Raw genomic sequence first — 17,132 nt, forward strand, 5'->3', positions numbered from 1 at the left:
AGGAGTCAAGGAAATGTGAGTTCACCAACTCTTATTTTTCAAATTGTTTTGGCTCTTTGTGGTTCTTTGCAATTACATATTGAATTTGAGGATTTTTAAAATTATTTTCCTGTGAAAAAGGCTGTTGGAATTTTGATAGAGATTGAGTTGAATCTAGATTCTTTGGGTAGTATTGATATTTTAATGATATAGTAAATTTTGGTTTTCTACTTATTTAAGTCTCTTTAAATTTCAGCAGTGCTTTGTAGCTTTTAGAGTACAGTACTATCTTTCGCCATCTTGATTAGATTCATTCTTAAGCATTTAATTCTTTTAGGTGCCATTGTAGATGGTATTGCTTTCCTAAATTCCTTTTCAGATTGTTGCATGTGTGTAGAAATAGAACTGATTTTTGGGTGTTGATCTTGTACTCTGAGAAACATTGTTGAACTAATTTCATCAGCTTTGGGAGCTTTCTCGTGAATTCCTTGTGATTTTCTAAGTCAAGTTTTTTTCTGTTATTGTTATACACTGTTCAGATTATATATACTTTATAGCTAGTTATGACTTACCTTTTTATCCTCATCCAAGGACATGCTCATTGTTTTTAGGAAAGGGAGGGAGAAAGAGGGAGAGAGAAACACTGATGTGTGAGAAAACATTGATTGGTTGCCTTTCATAGGCATCCCATCCAGGGACCAAACCTGCAGCCTCGGCATGTGTCCTGACTGGGAATCGAACCTGCCACCCTCTGCTTTGTGGGACGATGCCCAACCAACAGAACCACTCTGGCCAGGGCAATATTTTATCTTTATATGTATTTTCTGTTAGGATGCATGTTTATTTGTCCTTTGTCCATTTATCCCTTAACCATTTTTCTTGACTATTTTACTGTATTTGAAAAGACTTTTTATTAGTTTCAGGGCTTAACATTTCTTATTTTTTCTTTAATATTGATTTTATTTTTTTCATAGAGATAATCCCTTTTTGGTATTATGTGGGTAAAATTTGGTATTTATCTTACCTTCCTAATTTCCTCTAATATTTTAGAAATGCTTTCTTTTATGTATTATCTGCTTCATGGAGCTTAATTATTTTGTGATCTTGAATTTTGAATGTACATACAGAATTTGGTACTATTTAAAATTTAAATTCTTAAGACTTTTACATAGTTGAAACTGATTGAATTAGATAAATGAATGATACTAGTGCCTTATATGTTGTTTTAGGCAGGTAAATAACTAATGATTTTTCCTTTTTAGAGCTTGCATCGAAGTGGGAGTTTCATTAATTCCCTATTACAGCTGGAAGAACTGGGATTTCGTAGTGGAGCACCCATAATTAAAAAAATAGCTTTTATTGCTTGGAAGAGTTTAATAGATAATTTTGCCTTAAATCCAGGTAAGTAGTAGTTTAAAATTTTGAATATTTATGTTAAAAAAGTAAAGTGGCAAATGCCATTTGTGGCTTGCTTAGTACAGGCCAACATTTAGTTGACCAGTTTACCTATCTCATTTAATCATCACACTGGACGTGAGATAGTAAATATTGTTACTATTTTGGAGAGATTAAGTAATTTACCAAACATCACATGGCCAATAGATGATAGGAAACAATTATGATCGTCATGGAACAAACATCAGTTAACTGATGGACTTAATAATAGATTAACATTAATATGTGTAAGTTATTCCTTTTGACTTACCTTAACCATAACTTCCTATTATCCAGTGAAGGTGTTTGATATATATGAGAAAGAATGTTTATCCCAGAAGTGGGTCAGTATCAGCACATACTTAATGGGTAATTTAATCTTAGGTATAATTGATAATGTGTATTTATTACTAGATCTGCTAAATAATGCTAACTTCGTTCTGTATTTTTTTTTTTCCTACGAAAGACCATTAAATCCTTTTCTTCCTCTCTTAATGTGTTTTATAAGGTGATTATTTGCATTAACCATAATTACTTTTATTGAAAATAAAAAGAAGATAACATAAGTCCAGTCTATGACTGGTATTATGGATCCAGGAAGTCATTAAGGAATCAGATGCCTGACTTTCTATTCTGTTATCTTCTGTGTGCCTTAGTTGCACTCTGTAGGAAGTAGGGAAGGCAGAGAGCAGAAGTGAACTTCTCAGCTGAGCCAGCTATGTATAATGTGCATTCTAGAAATTCCGCATACACTGCCGCTTAAGTCTCACTGAGTGGAATGGCTAAACAGGAGACTAGATAAAGAAGTCAAAACTGGGCACCCGACACTGTCTTGAGTGAAAGTCAGTCTTATAACTAAAAGAGAATGAATGGATTATTGTATGGCAGTTGGCAGTCATGCTGTAGGGGTTCAATTGTGGAGCTCCTCTCATAAGTAGTTAAAGGATTAGAGCATTTGTTCTCACAGTGGTCTGACTTTATTTTCTTATGGCAAGGTTAATTAAAAGCTAAATGGCAAAATAATTGTAAGAAAATACTGAGAAATGTCATCTCACCAAATACATGGCTTTGTACTTATTTCTAATTTCTTGTCTTTTTAATAAGTTACTTGAGCACAAACTTTTCTTTGTATCCAGTTACACTCACATATTACATACTATACACTTCTGATATATTTTGTTTAAAGACTTGGATTTAATTTTAATACTGCATTATTTTTTTTTCTTCCCTGCACCCTGCTCCCCCCCTTCTCCCACAGTCAGTCCCCACCCAGTTGTGCATGTCCATGGGTCATTTATACATATTGTTGACTAGACCCTTCCCCTTCTTACCCCCTTCTCTCCCTCCCGCCTCCCCCCATGTTACTGTTAGTTTATTCCTTGTTTACATACCTCTGGTTCAATTTTGCTCATTTGTTTGTGTCATTCATTAGTTTCCTGTAACAGGTGATAGCATAAGGTATTTTGTTGCCTGGCTTATTTCACTAAGCATAATTCTCTCTAGTTCCATCCATGTTGTTGCAAATGGCAGGAGTTCCTTCTTTCTTTCTGCTACATAGAACTCCATTGTGCAAATGTACCACAGTTTTTTGATCCACTCATCTACAGATGGACACTTAGGTTGTTTCCAGCACTTGGCTATTGTAAATAGTGCTGCTATGAACATAGGGGTGCATAGGTTTTTTTGAATTGGTGTTTCAGGATTTTTCGGATATAATCCTAGCAATGGAATTGCTGGTTCAAAAGGCAGTTCCATTTTTAGTTTTTTGAGGAAATTCCAAACTGTTTTCCATAGTGGCTGCACCAGTCTGCATTCCCACCAGCAATGCGCCAGGGTTCCCATTTCTCCGCATCCTCACCAGCGCAAATTGTTTGTTGATTTGTTGATGATGGTCATTCTGACTGGTGTGAGGTGGTATCTCATTGTGGTTTTTATTTGCATCTCTCTGATGGCTAATGATGTAGAGCATTCTTTCATATGTCTATGTCCTCTTTGGAGAAGTGTTTATTCAGGTCCTTTGCCCATTTTTTAAATGGGGTGTCTGTCTTCTTGGTGTTGAGTCGTATAAGTTCTTTATATATTTTGAAGATCAATCCCTTGTCTGAGGTATCATTGGCAAATATGTTTTTCCATATGGTTGGTTCCCTTTTCATCTTGCTGATGTTTTCTTTTGCTGAGCAGAAACTCTTTAGTTTGATGTAGTCCCATTTGTTTATTCTTTCCCTTATTTCCCTTGCCTTAGATATATCAGTGAAAATGTTGCTACGTGTGATATCTGAAATTTTCCTGCCTATGTTTTCCTCTAGGACTTTTATGGTGCCACAGCTGACATTTAAGTCTTTGATCCATCTTGAGTTTATTCTGGTTATGGTATAAGTTGGTGGTCTAGTTTCATTTTTTTGCATGTCCCTGTCCAGTTCTCCCAACACCATTTGTTGAAGAGGCTCTTCTCCATTTGATGTTCCTTCCCCCTTTGCCAAATATTAGTTGACCATACAGACCTGGGTTTATTTCTGGACTCTATTCCCTTCCTTTGATCTATATGTCTGTTCTTATGCCAGTACCAAACTGTTTTGATTACCGTGACCTTGTAGTAAAGTTCAATATCAGGTATTGTGATTCTTCCTACTGAGTTCTTCCTCAAAATTACTGTGGCTATTCAGGCTCCTTTTTTGGTTTCATGTAAATTTTTGAAGTATTTGTTCTAGGTCTGTGAAAAATGTCATTGGTATTTTAATAGGGATTGCATTGAATCTATAAATTGCTTTGGGTAGTATGGACATTTTAATGCTGTTGATTCTTCCCATCCATGAACATGGTATTTGCTTCCATTTATTTGTACCTTTCTTAATTTCTTTCTTCAGTGTTACGTAGTTTTCTGAGTACAGGTCTTTTACCTCTTTGGTTAAGTTTATTCCTAGGTACTTTATTTTTCTTGTTGCTATGGTAAATGGGATTTTTCTTTTAGTTTCTATCTGATATTTTATTGTTGGTGTACAGAAATGCCTTCGATTTCTGAATATTGACTTTGTACCCTGCTATTTTGCTGAATTTATACTGAATTTTAATCTGGTTGTTGTTAATGTAGAGTACATCTGAATCTAAATAAATCTTTAGATTTCCAAAATGTTAATAAAAGTTATAATGCTTGATAAAATAAATTACTAGTAAAATTTAAAAAAAAAACATTTTTGATAGAATGTAAAAAATATGCCTTTATTTTTTATGTGTTAAATAGGGATAATGAAAATACTAAAGCAACTTGGACAGTTTCAATGCTTGGCTTATTGAGCTATACAGTTTGTGTGGTGGACTGCTTTGTGTGTTCAGCAGTAGCCCGGGATGCAGCCCACTCACTAGATGCCAGCAGCATTCTCCAGACCTACTTGCTTCTTGAGTTGTAACAACCAAAAATATTGTAGACGTTGCCAAATGTTCCTTGATTGCAAAATCATTCCTTGCACACAGTATTTAATAAATAGTACTTGCTCCTGTTTTGCTATTGCCTTCTTAAGTGTTGTTTTCTAGGCTTACTGGAGTTTGTCTGGTGAAATTTTTGGATGGGACAAAAACAGCTTGCTGTTAAAAACATTTTTTTTCTCTTTTTATAGTAAAAGGAGACAATTGCATACTCATTCTTAAGATTTAATCTTTAGCTCTTGATACGTATTTTTTTAAACCTGGGTGCTTATTTCTTTTTCTTTTAAGAGATACTGTGTAGTGCAAAAAGATTAAAGCTATTAATGCAGCCTTTGAGTTCCATCCACGTGAGAACAGAAGCTTTAGCGCTAACAAAACTAGAAGTCTGGTGGTATTTACTAATGAGACTTGGACCTCATCTTCCTGCTAATTTTGAACAGGTAACATTACAAGTGTTGACTATAATACTTTGTGTTGTTTTATTAATGTATTCTTAATTCTAATCTTTCAGTGTTATTTTTGCTATGTGTTAGAAGACCATAATATATAAGATCTATTGTTCTTAACACAAGCAACTTCCTTTCTGTCAAAGGATATTCTTTATTTTTTAGGGACATTATGGAGGTGTTAAAAAGGGGCTTAGAATATAATTGATGATATATGTTCAGTATTATTGAAATAGAAATCAAGTGCTATACTGGGTTGATAATAAAATTGGATTCTTATTTTTTGTATCCTTTTTCTAGGCTACATAGTGATAAACAGTTGTTAAATCCCATTATAGCTTTTCAATATTGATGCAAGTGATTTATAAATTCCATTAAATTTTGACATCCTTTTGACATTTAGACAGAGACTTAATCTTATATATACCTCTTTGTTTTTGTAATTAATCCTATCCTTCATTTCTGAATTTTTTAAAGTGAAGTTGAAAAGGACAGGTCTGAACTTTTTATTTCTTTATTGCTCATCTTCGATTTTTGAGGAAATTTTACTTTTGGATCTGTAGTCCTTGTCTTATAGTCTGTAAATAACATAAGCAGAGAGTGTATTCTTGGAAAGGTAGACTTTAAATATTGAAATTTTTAGCAAGTTAAAAAAAATTTAATATATTAAGACTTTTAAATTTGGTAGAAGATGAACTAATTAAAAATTGAACATTGATAGTTCTATGCAATTGGGATCCTAATTTTTCCAGATTCTGCCTTTGGAAGGTTCTTTTAGGCTCATCTTACCCAGTTGTCCCACACATTCATTGGCATAATTTATTCACTGGCTAATTTGACTGGATGGAATGATCTTAGAAATGAGCTCGAAGTTGTCTTAGTATATTAGTAGCATGTGTTTTTGAAAAGCTTAAAATGAGTCTCTGCCAATTGTATTAAAAACAAGTAGCTGTTATTTGCAAAAATTTTTGGTGAATAATTTCATAAAAATGCTCATTTTTCCAAATTTCAGTTTCAAGCCTGTACATTGAAACGGCCCATAAAATTCAACATATTAAAAGAATTTAGACTGTTTCTTAAAGAAAGGCTTTTAAAAATATGAAAATTAAGCAGTTTACAGATATCTTTTTAAAAATCATTATTACCCCAATAGGTTTGCATGCCTCTGATTCAAAGCACAATAAGCATTGATACTAATGCTTCATCTCAAAGCAGTTCATCTCGTGTAGCTACTTCTCCAGGCTTAAATCCTTTGACCCCTCAACATAAAGGTAAGAGACATACTTGTTTCAATACCTTTTTTAAAAATTGTTTTAACTGAAGGTTTTGTTCAGTGCTTTTACATAAAATGAAGCACCTCATAATTTTGGCCTCCCTATCACAAAGTCCGTTACATATTCTTCATTGTTTGTCTTGTGTGTTAAGTGTTCACTGCTATAATTGCATTGTTGTAGTTGGAAAGATCAACTTTTTTTTTCAGCACATTATGTTAGGTGCATTATAGACTTGTGTTTGTTTCAGAAACAGAATCTTATAGATATTATTAAAAACAACAGATCTTAACAGATATAAGAAATGAGGCTTAGCATGTACACCATTGAAAGATAATTATTTGCTATTTTTAGTTTCTATTAGCTTTTCTGAGGCAGATTTTTATATTTAAGGTTAAGGAATGCCTGCATATTAATAATTATGGTCTGGATAAATACTGGTGAGAATGATACTCTTTAAATGGTGTGTAACACTAATCATGTTCTTAAACCTAGTAAGATTATTTAATTGGAACATTGTTGTGGGTTTTAAACAGAAACTTTCAACTTTTATTTGAGAAACACTATTTACATCTAAAGGTACATTTCATTTAAGGGGACTAAACAAAATATATTCATTTTGGTAGATAATTTAAGCTTATATAACTTCTTTCTTTGTTTTAAAGGTGCTTCCCCATATGGAGCCTCTGTAACTCCCCGGATGAACTTGAGTTCGAATTTTGGTGTAATGGCCACAATTCCCTCTATTCAACTTTTAGGACTTGAAATGTTACTTCATTTTTTTTTGGGTCCAGAAGTTTTGAGTTTTGCTAAGCAAAACAAACTTGTACTGAGCTTAGGTATTTATTTACTTTTAAAATAATTTTATTTATTAAAACAGTTTAGAACATTGCACTAGGGTGATTTAACTGGTACTGGAATGATTTTAGAAATGAGCTTGAAGTTTTCTTAACTTTTTTTAGCATGAGTTTTTTTTTTTTTTTTAAGTATTTATTTTTAGAGAGAGGGGAAGGAAGGGAGAAAGAGAAGGAGAGAAACATTGCTTGGTTGCTCCTGGTGTGACCCCATCTTGGGACTTGGCCCCCACTCTGACATGTGTCTTGACTGGGAATTGAACTGGTGATATTGTGGTTTGCAAGGATGATGCTTAATCCACTGAGCTACACCAGCTAGGGCTTAGCATGTGTTTTTTAAAAAGCTTGTAACGAGTCTGCCAATCATTAAAACTCGGCTAGTGTTATTTTCAAAAATTATTTGTGTATAATTTAGAATGTAGAACTAAAATTATCGATAGTATGCATTTAGGGCAAATTTGTCGAAATATGTATAAGTTTAAAAAATAAAAACATGTCACACCACCTCAAATTTTATATTGAGTTTATTTCAATAAAATTTGGTGTTACATAATTGTTTCTTTTCTTCTTCTAGAGCCACTCGAACATCCGTTAATCAGCAACTCTTCTTTTTTTTCCAAATATGCAAACACACTTATCACTGCTGTTCATGATAGCTTTGTTGCAGTTGGAAAAGATGCTTCTGGTAAATATTCAGGAGACGTTTTTAAGATTATTTGTTAAAAAATTAATATTTGTATAGTGTTACCTATTGGTTAGATTATGCTGTAAGAGCAGTGTAAATTCATTTAATCCTCACAGTAACCTTTTGTGTTAGTCAGTTTTGCAGATGAGGTAATTTTATTTTTCTGAGAAGTAAATAACTTAGGCAGAGTCACAGAGTAAGTGGTTGAGCCATGGTTCTAACAAACCCAGGCTCTGTTACACCTAAACTTGTGTGTTTGAAAGCCTTTCAAATGAGGAAAAGAAATTTCATAAATAAAATAGTTTACTATTTAATGGGCTTGGGAAATTTTTTTCTTGTGATGTTCAGATATCCTGATCTTTGTTATTTCTTGTCTCAAAAGTTAAATATGTTCAGTACAAAAAATACAGATGACGGAAAAAAAGAGAATAATTAATTGTAGTTATATGACCTGTTGTTAATATGCTACAGTTCTTTAAAAAAACACATTTTTTGCTTTAAGTAAAAATGAGTTAGTGTTTTAGAAACTGATTACAAAGTTGAATATTATAAGGAGAATCATATTCTTAATTAAGTATTGCTCAATTTATTTTAGTTTAAGCATGAAAGGGGGTGCCATTGTAGTCATCTTTGTTCTAAAGTACTTTACATTTTATTTTGACAGATACAGTTGTCAGTGCTATTTGGAAGGAGCTAGTTAACTTGGTGAAGTCAGTCATTGAATCAGGTAAGCACCGTAATACCGATTAAATGATTTTTATAGCACTGAGTGAATTATTTGGCTTTTGTATAAGTTTATTTTAAAGTATTTTGAAATATCACTTTCAGACTTTAACAAAGCACTTTGTTGACTTAATAAAAAACCATTTTAATAGTTTCTTAAATGTATATCTTTACTCCTAAAAATACTTGTATGTTTAGAATTATATCCCTCCTTTTTGCTTGTTGATAGGTAACAAAAGAGAGAGACCAGGTTCTGAGGTTTTGACCCTCTTATTAAAATCTTTGGAAACCATAGTGAAATCAGAAACATTTCCTATATCAAAAACACTGGTAAGTACAATTACCTACATTCTGGAATTTAAAAACCACACTGAATCTTATATTGAAGTTACTTCTACAGATCAGGATATGGGAAAATGTTATCATGTATTAATCCGGAGTGGCCCTGTAATGAACACAAATTTTATGTCAAGACTGCTAAACTCCAGTAGTTGTTACTTTGTACATTAAAAAAAAAAAAAAAAAATCTGGTAATAATCTTGTGGAGCTTTTGTACTTTAAATGAACTCTCTTTAACCAATATAATGATGTTGGTATTAAACATTCTTTTATATACTAGAGAAGGAAGTAGCTAATTAGACACTTTTTATAAGAGTGAATCTCCCAAAATAATCTGCAGATGGAGCAAACAATACCCTTTCATAGATTTGGAATCTGTTTCCTTTATGTATTGTTTCAGTATCTACTATGGCAGTAGAGCAAGAACTCTGGAACTGAGCAGGTTGAATCAGCCCATTAGCTGAGTAAAGTTGGGCAATTTATCTACTCTTATCTCTTTGTAAAGAGAATGCAGTGTTCTAACTAAATGGGTTGATAAATGCAGAGCACTATGGGCCAAGAACAAAATAAATGAGTTAACAAATGCTATTTATTACTTTCATTAGTATCTGCTTCAAATGCGTATATGTCAAGCTTGTTTTTAACCAACATAACAGTTTTTGTTATATATATATATAAAAGACTTTAAATATATAGTCTGGTTAAGTAATATTTTGGGGCAACAGTTTGCTAGGCTTTGTCACATATGAGTGGTGTGTCATAGATTCAACTTCCAGTTAGCAATTCTTAGAAATAGCTTTGGACCCTGGCCAGTGTGGCTTGGTTAGTTGGGCATCATCCCAAAAAGAGATATATCTCTCCCCCTCTTTCTCTCTCTTCTTCCTTCTCTAAAAATAAGTAAATAAAATCTTAAAAAAAAAATTTGTTTCTGGTGCTTGTGAGTACATAATTCATTGAACAATTTTTTTGTAATGAAAGATAGAAATAGCCTCAAGCCATTAAGAGAAAAATGTTTGCATAAATTATGCACATTCCTATAGCAGCTAAGCATATGTCTACATATATTGATGTGAAAATTGCACAACACTGTCAGATGAAGGTCAATTTCATAGTATGTCACAGTATGTCACTAATGGTATAAAAAAATGACAGTCACACCTAGGAAGATTATGTTTCGTGGTATAATTACATATATGAAAATTTAAATGGTCTAGAAAAATAAACTCTAAACTTGTATTAATCATCCCTGGAATTAAGGACTTTATTGTTTTTTATATTATTTGAACTTTTAAACTAATGTAAGTTATTCATATTAATACATAAACATTACTGCATTTGAAATTTTTTAACTGACTACATTTAATGAAAATATAAAAAATTGTTAAAAATATAGTTAATACAACTAGATTTTTTACTATGTAAAGAACTTTTTTATTGATAACTTACACAATAAAACCCTTTTGTCTTTCTTAGGTCCTTATGGAAATTACAATTAAAGGACTTCCTCAGAAAGTATTAGGTTCACCAGCATATCAGGTTGCTAATATGGACATTCTTAATGCAAGTATCTTAAATATAATTGTACGATTAAAATTAGCCAAAAATTAAAGTTTTGTGATTTTCTTAAAATAGTGAGACTTAGATTGTAAAATTTTGAGAGAACTGGATTTGCTGATTATGTCAAGGGAAAAAAATGATAGACCAAATAATAAATCAATGTAAAGAATTAAATATGACACTATTAATGGAACTGTTTTCTAGGATTAGAAAAGGTTTCAGAATGGAAGTTTACTATTTGCTTGCACATAATAATAGTGCTGGTTACTGTTACAAATTTGGAAGTTTTTAGTGACGTGGGCTAAATTGTGAAATGTACTTAATATCTGCAGAATCTAGGTATTGTTGGTCCAGCAAGTTTTAAGTTAACATTCTTTTTACATGTGGAAGTTCTTACCATTTCTCAGTGTACATGGAACAGCTATGGTAAAAATATGAAGAAATTGATTCTTTGGGTAGTTTACTTACATTTGTTACCTTTTTTTGTCATATCCTAAGTAATGTCAAAAGTTAAATTTTTCACATAATTGATTGTAGAAAAGAATGTAACAAGAAGATTGACTGCAATCTCCCATTTTTCCTTAGGGAACTCCTGCTTTGTTTTTAATTCAGTTAATTTTCAACAATAATCTCTTTGGATATGGTGTAGAAGATGAAAGGTAATTCACACTGAAAATATTCTTGTTTTTAAGTTTTATTTTTGTGGGAAGGAGTTTAGAGAGAGAGAGGAAAGGGGAAGAGAGAGAAAGAGAAACATTGATTTGTTGTTCCACTTACTTACACATTCATTGGTTGATTCTTGCATGTGCCCTGACCAGGGGTTGAACCTGCAGCCTTGGACAATGCTCTCACCAATTGAGCAGCAGGGTTAGGGCTAAAAATATTCTTTGTGTTCATCTTTAAAGGTGGTTATGTGATGAATGGGCTTCTTTTGACTTAACACCATAAATTTTTTTTTAGAAAAAAATCAAAGCTAAGATTTGGAATTCATTTCTTGTTTGTCAGTTAGTTTTAGAATTTTATTGCAGTGTAAACGTATTTTGGCAAAAAGTACAGCTTAATTAATGGTTCAATATTTTTTCTTCAGGTTTTTTCTTAATCTAGAAATACTTGTAGGTTGTGTTCTTTCTGGACCAACTTCACCACTCGCTTTCAGTGATTCTGTTTTAAATGTTATTGATCAAAATTCAAAGCAGTTGGAAAACAAGGAGCATCTCTGGAGAATGTGGAGTATTATAGTCACCCCATTAACTGAATTGATTAATCAGGTATGATATAAGTCTGCTACATACTTCTGTTTCCCCCAAAATGTAAGGATTTTTCTTCTAGTTAGAGGTTATGTGGAAATGAATAGAAGCTTGAATTTGAATGGAAGGTATTAAATAGTTTTTCCTGTGGGATTGGTTAATTTTCTACTCTTTGGATTAGTTGATTTCTTTTCATTGTTTGTGCCTTACTGTTCAAGAATGTATAAGGGGGACTAATCAGGCCTGTTTTCTTCAATAGAGGTTATAAAGCCAGAAAACTCACATATGATACATACAAATTTTCTTATTTGTATCTTTGTTTTTTTTTCTTTCAGTATTTGTATTATAAGGAATAATGGTTATTTTGACTAGACTATATTAGGATTCCCAGGATCAAGCCATGTTGGTGAAGCCATATAGTTGACCTGAATCAGGAATCTGTTGAGAGTTGATTAACCCTTATATTTAAATATGAGGCAGTATTGGCAGGATGTGGAGCTCAAGTTCTGTCCCTGTTGCTGGTTTGTCAGCTGCTTTCTCAATATGTAAATGGAAGTGTTCTTGGGGAAATACTTCACCATAACTCTCAAATGAAGTAATGACTCCATAGAATTTCTTATGTGATAGTGAGTGCAGTAGCCTTTATTTTGACTGCTCAAGCCAGCACATCATTAAACAGTCTTCTAGAAGAAGAAAAGTTTACAGTCTTATTTTCCTACTGTTTGAGGCATAGCCAGGCTGCCTTTTAAGTCCTTGCTGAATGCTACCTTCAGTGTATAGTAAAAAGATTTTGGAGTCATCCCCGGGATTCTTTTTTTAGGACTTGAAACACAGTGCATTATTTTCCAGGGTTACTATAACAAATTGTCACAAACTGGTGGCTTAAAACAACAGGAATTTATTCTCTTAAAGCTCTGAGGCCATAAATTCAAAATCAAGGTTTGTTACCCTGGGTCTCTGAGGGAGAGCCTGTTCACGCCTCTCTCAACTCCCCTTGGCCACTGGCACTCCCAGTGTTTCCTGGCTTGTATGTGCATTACCCTGATCTCAAGCCTCATCTTCATGTGGCATTCTTACATCTCTGTGTAAAATTCCCTTTTACAAGTACACCAATTACTGGATGAGGTGTTAGGAGTTCACCATCTCTAGAACATCTCAACGTTGGGGGACACAATTCTATTATGAATCTAGAATTAGATGATAATTTGTCTAACTTCAGAATTTTTTTTTTGTTTCAGACCAATGAAGTAAATCAAGGTGATGCCTTAGAACATAATTTTAGTGCCATCTATGGTGCATTGACTTTACCAATAAACCATATATTTTCAGTACAGAAATTTCCAGTGGTAAGGCAATGTCAAATTTTTACTTAAGGAATTTGTATTTTTCTGAAAACATTATTTTACCCTTTACAATGAACTTCTCCAGTAATTCTTCCTAAAATAAAACTTCCTTACGACAGTATAGGGGAAAGCAAAATGGTAAAGAGAGTTCCTTTTAACCATTCATAATTGCTGGTATTATGGCATTATTACAATTCTCCCATTAGAACACTATAGGGAGGGGCACATCTTGCACTAGTTTCTTATATGACACTTAAGTGTTACAATGTTTTTTAAAAGTGTTAAAGATGTTACTCTATTAGGTGTTTTACATATAAATAATATACTTAATTTTTTATTTTTACTATTATTGTTAGGCCACCATGAAGACCTTACTTAGAACTTGGTCAGAATTGTATAGAGCATTTGCCCGCTGTGCTGCTTTGGTGGCAACTGCAGAAGAGAATTTGTGCTGTGAGGAGCTTTCTTCCAAGATAATGGCCAGTTTGGAAGATGAAGACTGTTCAGTGAGTTTATCCTGATACTGACTTTTTTGGTATTTATTTTCAATTAAATGAAGATAACATTTGTGAACTATCATTCACTAATGCTTTTTATTTATAAATGACTAAGGTAATTCATAAAACAAGTGGCAGCTTTAGTTAAAAAAATTTTGTCTTCGGACTCAAATGTCCATGTTTCAGGATCATTAACAGCACTGCACTTTTATTACTCTGATGTATACAGGTAACCCCTGTGTAACACGGTTGTTAGGTTCCTAACAAATGCTGTGTTAGGCGAATCCGTGTTATACAAAACAAAGAACTAGTACAATAGGGGGGTTAGATTCCAAACATTGAAAAAACTATTATATTTTTATAATTAAGAAAAATATCTTTATTAAAGCAATTTTTATCAAAAGTATTACATATTAATATGAATTACGCAATGTTTTCTTTGTCATCACTACTAAGCTCCATTAACCGAATGTGTTCTTTTTGACAAGATAGCCTCATCCTCTGAACTTTCTTCAGCATTATCTTGATTTCTGTGCTCTACTTTTTGCAGAAAATCTGTTATTTTAGATTGCTTGCTTTTAGTTGCAGAGATCTTTATAAATTTTGTTATATGGTGCTAAGCACTTTTGAAGTTCTCTCTTAAACTTTATGCTCCTTTCAGTGCAAGGTTCTTCATTTAAGAAATATGACTTAACTGTTCAGCTAAGTCTAGGCCTTTCTTTACGCTTTTTAAAGTAAACTGTTTAACTTCTTTGTTTTCATCAGTGCTATTGTCCCCGAAGTTACCTTGGCACATTCCAGATGTCATTTCCACCAAAATTGCTTCATCAGTTTCTTCTTCTATCAACAATTCTTGGATATCTTCTACAGTCATATTGTGTTAGAGTGAAACTGTATTATAGAAGTACTGTGTTACACGGGGGATACCTGTACCCACTTGTATGGTTCTACATTATCAGTACAAGAGCCTTGCTGTCCTGGACCTGACCTTCTCATATGTGTTAGAACGTTAAAGTTAATCCTTTGGAAGTTTGTGGGGTTACATAGGCTTTTTTTTTTTTCACTCCTTTTCCTTAATTAAAAGGACAATTGCTGTCAACAGTTTGGTATGTATCATTTTAGAATAGACGTCTTTCTTTGTATATACACATAATTTGTGTGCTTATACTCACATATGTATATGAATGCAGTGTTTTTACTAGTATTTATTGCTCTTGAAGCATGGTTTTTCATCAAAAAAGAAGGATTTCTAGCTCTTGGTAGTGGTTACCATTCGTGATAAGAGTAGAGGTTTCTTCCCAAGAGGTAAAAATCTATCTTTCCAGATTTTTTTTAAAGTATATTTTATTGTTATACTGTTATAATTGTCCCAATTTCTTTTCTCTTTGCTCCCTTCTGCCCAGAACCCACCTTCCCTCCAGCTGTCCCTCCCCCCTTAGTTCATTTTCATGGGTCATGCATGTAAATTCTTTGGGTTCACTCTTTCCCATATTCTTAACTTTCCCCTATTTTGCATCTACCTATTATGCTTCTTAATCCCTGCACCATTTCCCCATTTCTCCCCCTCCCGCCTCCCAGCTAATAACCCTCCAAATGATCCCCATACCTATGATTCTGGTCCTGATCTGGTTGTTTGCTCAGTGTGTGCTTTTATTTTTTTAGGTTCTGTTGTTGATAGTTGTGAGATTGTTTCATTTTAATGTTCATAGTTTTGATCTTCTTTTTCTTAAATAATTCCCTTTAACATTTCATGTAATAATGGCTTGATGTTGACAAATTTGAGCTTTACCTTGTCTGGAAAGCACTTTTATCTGCCCATCTATTCTAAATAATAGCTTTGCTGGATAGAGTAATCTTGGTTATAGGTTTTTGCTTTTCATCACTTGCAATACTTCTTGCCAGTCCCTTCTAGCGTGCAAACTTTCTTTTGAGAAATCAGCTGATAGCATTATACCTTTGTAGGTAATTCTCTTTTCTCTTGCTGCTTTTAAGATTTTCTCTTTATCTTGAACCTTTTGCATTTTAATTATGGTGTGTATTGGTGTGGTTCTCTGGGGTCTAGTTTGTTTGGGACTCTGTACTTCCTGGATTTGTATATCTATTTACTTAACCAAATTTGGGAAGTTTTCCTTTATTATTTTTTCACATAAGTTTTGAATTCCTTCCTCTTTCTCTTCTCCTGGCACCCTTATGACTTGGATGTTGACACATTTAAAGTTGTCCCAGAGATTCCTAAGCCACTCCTCATTTTCTCCAATTCTTGTTTCCTCATTCTGTACTGGTTGACTGCTTATTTCTTCCTTATGTTCCAAATCGTTGATTTGAACCCCGGCTTCCTTCCATTTACTATTGGTTTCTTGTGGATTTTCCTTTGTTTTACTTAGCATAGCCTTCACTTCTTCCCTTCTGCATTTTCCATACTCAAGCAAATCTGTGAAGTCTGTGAGCATCTTTATCATCAATGTTTTGAACTCTGTTAGGTTGGCTCTCTCCTCGTTGCTTAGTTCTCCCACTGGAACCTTGATCTATTCCTATTCCCTCTTTTGGACTTCTCTGTCTCCTCATTGTGACAGGCTCCTGAATTGTCTCTCTGTCTTAGGAGGTAAAGATGTCACACCTGTTACCTTGTAAGGGGCGAAACCTTAGGTATTCCACAGTGCAGGCAATCCTTTTCACTACCTTGTGGAGCTGTATGTGGGGTGGGGTCCAAGAGGGAACAATGCTGCTTGCCTCAGCACTCTCCCCTTTTCCACTAAACAAATGGACTCTGCTGATTAACAGGCAGTTTCTTTCTCCACTCCAACCCCACCGGTTTTCTTTTTTCTTTGTTTTTTTTTGAGCAGCAAAGCAAGGCGTTTATTCACGAGTCTACAGAGTCGGGCACACCCTCAGCTAGGAGAATATGTGCGCCAAGTAGACAAAGAAAACTGGTTTTTTGTTGTTTTTTAATAATCTGTTTATTTATTTTTAGAGAGAGGGGAAAGGAGAAAGAGAGGGAGAGAAACGTCACTATGTGGTTGCCTCTCATTCGCGCCCCAAACTGGGGACCTGACGTGCAACCTAGTCATGTGCCCTGACTGGGAATCGAACCAGCTACACTTGGCTCGCAGGCCAGTGCTCAATCCACTGAGCCACAGCAGCCAGGAAGACCCCCACTGGTTTTCATAGTCAGAAGCAATGTGGCTTTATTTTCCCTGGCACTGGAACCATCAACTGCCTGGTCTGCTCTTGTGCTTCAATAGTTCCTCAGGTTTCCTTCCCGATTTTTATAATGTGTGACTGCGCTTTCTACCAGCTGCCCACTCTGCCTCCATAGCCACCTCAGGCGCCTCCACAA

General features: G+C 33.9%; 1 protein-coding gene across 2 annotated transcripts in view; it reads left to right on the forward strand.

The window, feature by feature from the left end:
* RIF1 (replication timing regulatory factor 1) overlaps window positions 1–17,132 on the forward strand; it is a 64,495-nt gene that overhangs the window by 16,237 nt on the left and 31,126 nt on the right. For both annotated transcript variants that reach the window (XM_090279713.1, XM_090279721.1), the window contains exons 8-19: window positions 1,242–1,380; window positions 5,122–5,273; window positions 6,433–6,550; window positions 7,216–7,389; window positions 7,979–8,089; window positions 8,754–8,816; window positions 9,042–9,142; window positions 10,625–10,711; window positions 11,294–11,367; window positions 11,796–11,976; window positions 13,194–13,301; window positions 13,655–13,804. In XM_090279713.1, the coding sequence (XP_090135839.1) occupies window positions 1,242–1,380; window positions 5,122–5,273; window positions 6,433–6,550; window positions 7,216–7,389; window positions 7,979–8,089; window positions 8,754–8,816; window positions 9,042–9,142; window positions 10,625–10,711; window positions 11,294–11,367; window positions 11,796–11,976; window positions 13,194–13,301; window positions 13,655–13,804 (1,458 nt within the window). The remainder of the gene's footprint in view (window positions 1–1,241; window positions 1,381–5,121; window positions 5,274–6,432; window positions 6,551–7,215; window positions 7,390–7,978; window positions 8,090–8,753; window positions 8,817–9,041; window positions 9,143–10,624; window positions 10,712–11,293; window positions 11,368–11,795; window positions 11,977–13,193; window positions 13,302–13,654; window positions 13,805–17,132) is intronic.

Source organism: Furipterus horrens, unplaced genomic scaffold, assembly GCF_987537825.1.
Source record: "Furipterus horrens unplaced genomic scaffold, mFurHor1.1.pri manual_scaffold_1, whole genome shotgun sequence".
NCBI classification, from domain to species: Eukaryota; Metazoa; Chordata; class Mammalia; order Chiroptera; family Furipteridae; genus Furipterus; species Furipterus horrens.